Below are 4,365 nucleotides of genomic sequence, written 5' to 3'. Positions count from 1 at the left end.
GTGTCACTGTCAAGAGCCTCCTCAAATGGCCAAGCACTGCTTTCCTGTCTGCAGGTGGCACCAATGAGAAAACCTTCCTGGACCCCGCAGCTCCCAGCGCCTTCTGAAGAGCCACGTGGAAGTGTCAGCTTCCTTCAGCGTCTGGACAGACACAAGCTCTTCCACAGAGGAGCCTGCGGCTTTCCCAGAGCATCTAGGCAGCGTCCAGGGCAACTCCCGACGCTCTCCCAAACGCAATGGCTTTCCAGTGTGAGTCTTTGCACAGCATCCTGGGAGAAACGCACTCATTTCTAAATGCTTTAAAGTGTAATTTACACACCGGGAAATTCTCTCATGTCGCGCGCACAGTCTGGTGAGCTTGTGCCAAGGGACACTGCTGTGCGTCACACCACAGACCCGCTTTAGGACACTTCTGTCACCCCCAAGCCCCCGCTGCCCATCCGTTCCGTTCCCCCCATCGCACCCCCAGGCAACCACTTTCCTGCTTTCTGTCTCCATAGTTTTGCTTTTTCCAGAATTTGTAAGAGTTATGCATATGTAGCCTTTTGTGTCTGGTTTCTTTTACTTGGCATGATGGTGAGATTCATCCATCATGGTTCCATTTTGGGGAAACTTCTTGGATTATAAAACGTGTTTCTGATAGAACACAGAAAAAACGCAGAGGGTAAAGAACAAAGCATACCTGGCCCCAGGGGGAAAGATTACGAAGTGTTCTCACAATTCAATGTTCAACAAAAGGCTCCAAATACCCAGGCTTCAGGTGGCAACGCATGTGAGCACAGAGCAGAGCCTTGGCGTGGCATCTGTGACGGTGCCGTCCACCGGCATCGGGTGCTTAAATAAACACTGTCCGTTCACAAGAACATTCAAAGATATGAAGAGGCTGGCGGGGGGGGGGGGGGGGGCGGGGGGAGGAGGGGAGGTGGGGGCGGGGGAGGTAGATGGGATGTCTAAACCGGGGATCTTGAGTTGAAACGAGGCGTTAGGAAGCAGTCATCTCACCGTCCCAGGCCCTCGAGTGGCTGCCCCCTCTGGGACCGTGCTTCCGCCTTGTCCGCAGGACCTGGGCGCACATCATGCCAGAAGGGGGGGGGGCATCACACCGGGGCTTCAGAAACACATCTGCTAAAAATGGAATTTCTTTCAATAATAAGAGGATGCTAGGATGCACTTAAATGAACACACAGCACTGTAACGGCCCTTGTTAAAAATGAGGTTCTGGAACATGATTCCAGCTAGCACAGTTCTGAGAGATCCTGAAGCGAATAGTCCTTTAAAAGCCAGTACAGCCTTAACCGGTTTGGCTCAGTGAATAGAGCGTCGGCCTGCGGACTGAAGGGTCCCAGGTTCGATTCTGGTCGAGGGCATGTGCCTTGGCTGCGGGCACATCCCCAGTGGGGGGTGTGCAGGAGGCAGCTGATTGATGTTTCTCTCTCATCGATGTTTCTAATTCTATCCCTCTCCCTCCCTCTCTGTAAAAAAATCAATAAAATATATTTTAACAACAACAACAAAAAGCCAGTACAGACAACCTTGGATTTCTGGGTATGCAGATTCCTTATCCATCAGGACAAGACAGACGACAGCAGTCCTTTTTTAGACAACTCCCACTGTAGGTAGAACAGCACCATTGGGCAGGCATATGCATCGTGGAGGGCAGAGGTATAGTCTAGGGTGAGATTCATTTGCTAATTCTGAGGCAGTGGAAACCTTTATTGCAGATGCTAGAAGCAACTCCACACTATGCGGCCTGTGTCAGCAAATAGGAAGAGGTGAGATGAGTTCACTGAGTGGTTCGTGCAACGTTTACTGCGCCCTGACTGTGTGGATGCAGCAACTAACGGAACAAACCGACTCTGCCTCCAAGGAGCCTGAAGTCTGCGATAGGCATTTGACACTTAAACTTTTACTGAGTTAAAATAACACAACGGCCTGCATCGTGCCACCAGGACAAAAAAAGAGACGGCATCTATTCCAAAAATTCTTGGCAGGCACTGTATGAAGGCATTCATTATACTTATTAAACCTATTGTGCTTGGTTAATTTGTGTCTTTTCAATATATCTATAGCTTGCATTTCAGTGTATCCTGGTTATATAATTCCTATCACCTCAAGGGCTGTGTATTATGAGATCTGTAATTTTCCACATGAAAAAACCTAAATGACTGCAGCTGCCAATGTTGGGACATGACCACTTAACTAGGGTGGCAGGCTGGGCACAGGGGGGAATGTCCCTGTCCCTGGGCTATGGAGGCGGCTTTCCTGTAGGTGGCCACCCATGACTGATGAAGAGGCTGACATCTAGTGGTGAGTACTGGAATAACCGAGGGTAGAATTAAAAGTACACCACACCAGAGAAAATAATTTATTTTAATGTTTCCAAAGTTCTTAGCAGTTTTGTGGCATGCATGACTTAAATGTATATCATAGGAGAAAAAGAAACCCACAGTTTTTTGAAGACCCTTAGTCCCATTACTAATGTTTTGATATCTACTGAGCCCATAGAACATTTTTTCCTCATGTAACTTTAAACCTTAAGAATAAGTCTCTGAGCAGAACACGTACATGTCAAGAATGCGTGAAGCCTGAAGGATGCTTTATATTTGCTGAGGTTTTTATTAAAGCTAGCTTTCATAATATAAAATAAATGCTCTCTTAGAGTCACAGACTTACAGATAGAGCTGGCCTTGCTTTTCCGTTTATAGACATGGAAGTGGCAGCCTGGGAGACGTGAAGTGACTTGCCTGGGCCCTGCACCTAGTCATGGGCCGGTGACTCCAGCTTAGCCTGTGGTCTCCAGGCCTCAGCCCCCTTTCCAATCCTCCACTGCCTGCTGCCCTCTTTGAAAGACTTCTATTCAAAAGTATAAATAGTTCACATAGAGTAAGTATACGCAAACCTTGTGTTGCACATGGGCACTTCCTAAAACACAGTGAATCACACTTTTGGAAGTCAAATCAAAATGACACATTTTAGGCACACTTTCTGTTTACAGGAAATCTGAGTGAATTTCCTGTGCGGAAATAATCCCAATTCACTTGTCCCCTAAACCAGGCTGCGGGCAGGGCAGCGGGCACACGCGTGGCAGGAAGATCTTCTCAAATATGAGGTAGGGTCCACACCGTGATTTTTCAAACCTGCACACAGAACCCCCACCTATCCCTGTGCCGCAGGACGGTTCTCTTTGACAAGGCAAACACCAGGAAAAGCGGAGGGCAACGTGAGGCAAAGACAGACTGCAGCTCACAAATGAGATGAAGGTTTCTGGCTTGGTTTTTGGGTTTTTTGGACAATAATGTGTATGTTAGCTCCCAAATGTGTACAACCATACGAAGGGCTGGAGAGTGGACATTATGGAGATTACAGATATGTGAAAGGAACCGACTCACTTGATTTTTAAATCTATAATTCATCATTCATAAAAGAAATATTCTTCATGGAAAACGTCCTTTAAAGTGTAATAAAATACATTTTTTTTAAAAAAACATAGTTTACGAAACTTCTTAGGAAGTTCAAATGACATTATTAGAAGTAAAATAGACCTGCTGACTTGCAAGCTGTTTAAAATAAAACTTCCTGGAATTATCACATACATGTGCCATTGCTTTGGAAACTAATGGCTATTAAAAACTATAAAATGATTTTCAGATGAACATCTAGAGAAAATTAAAACAAAAATAGATCTGATAAATCTAGATATTCGATAATTCAAAAAATATAAATCTTGAATTCCTGGCACCAAGTTTAAAAAAATGTTAGAATCCACAAGATCATTTCCTTCTGGGCACACACTTTAGCTTTGACTATATAAAAATATAACATCCTACCAAGGACCTAAGTACTTTTTTTAAGTGTAATTACAATATAATTCAGCGGAGTGTGGTAACTGCTGGTGTTCACCTGAAATCATGAATTATCAGCATGCTCTGCAGTCCTGCTAACAGGCTCTAGGTGCTTTTTCATAAATATAAAAATCATGCAGAAATCTCCTAAAGCAGCAGCGATGCGATCCGTCTGCGGACATTCCACAGCAGCTCTCTCCTGAGGGTCTCCTACGGAGTCCAGGCTCAGCCACGTTCCTTCAGGCAGAGTGAGATGCTCGTTCCAGTTCCACGGCTTCTGAAATCAGTGACATATGTGCACAGAAACTGACCAAAATGTCTCCTTGCAGGTGGCAGTTCGTCTTACAATCCTAATCCATGTTCATTTTCTGCCTAGAAAGGGCTGTGTTTGCCACCTGTGACCACGGGCCGTGCATATTCTACGAAATCATCTATAAGAACAGGCCATGCTCCTAAAAACAAACAGATTTTTAAAAAATTTACATTTAGAGCAATATTTTTATTCAAAGCACTGTTTTCATAA

At 45.1% G+C, this 4,365-nt stretch overlaps 1 protein-coding gene across 10 annotated transcripts in view; it reads right to left on the bottom strand.

Annotated features, from left to right (window-relative positions):
* Positions 1–2,351: 2,351 nt before the first annotated feature.
* The window catches only part of DCUN1D2 (defective in cullin neddylation 1 domain containing 2), a 42,988-nt gene continuing 40,974 nt past the window's right edge, over positions 2,352–4,365 (bottom strand). For all 10 annotated transcript variants that reach the window (XM_081085067.1, XM_081085071.1, XM_081085065.1 and 7 more), the window contains one exon: positions 2,352–4,294. In XM_081085067.1, the coding sequence (XP_080941193.1) occupies positions 4,215–4,294 (80 nt within the window). In that variant the 3' untranslated portion in view covers positions 2,352–4,214. The remainder of the gene's footprint in view (positions 4,295–4,365) is intronic.

The sequence above is a fragment of the Myotis nattereri genome (assembly GCF_964212035.1).
Source record: "Myotis nattereri genome assembly, chromosome: 2".
Taxonomy (NCBI): domain Eukaryota; kingdom Metazoa; phylum Chordata; class Mammalia; order Chiroptera; family Vespertilionidae; genus Myotis; species Myotis nattereri.
Note: the sequence above shows the minus strand (reverse complement) of the source record. Positions and strands in the feature narration are given on the sequence as shown.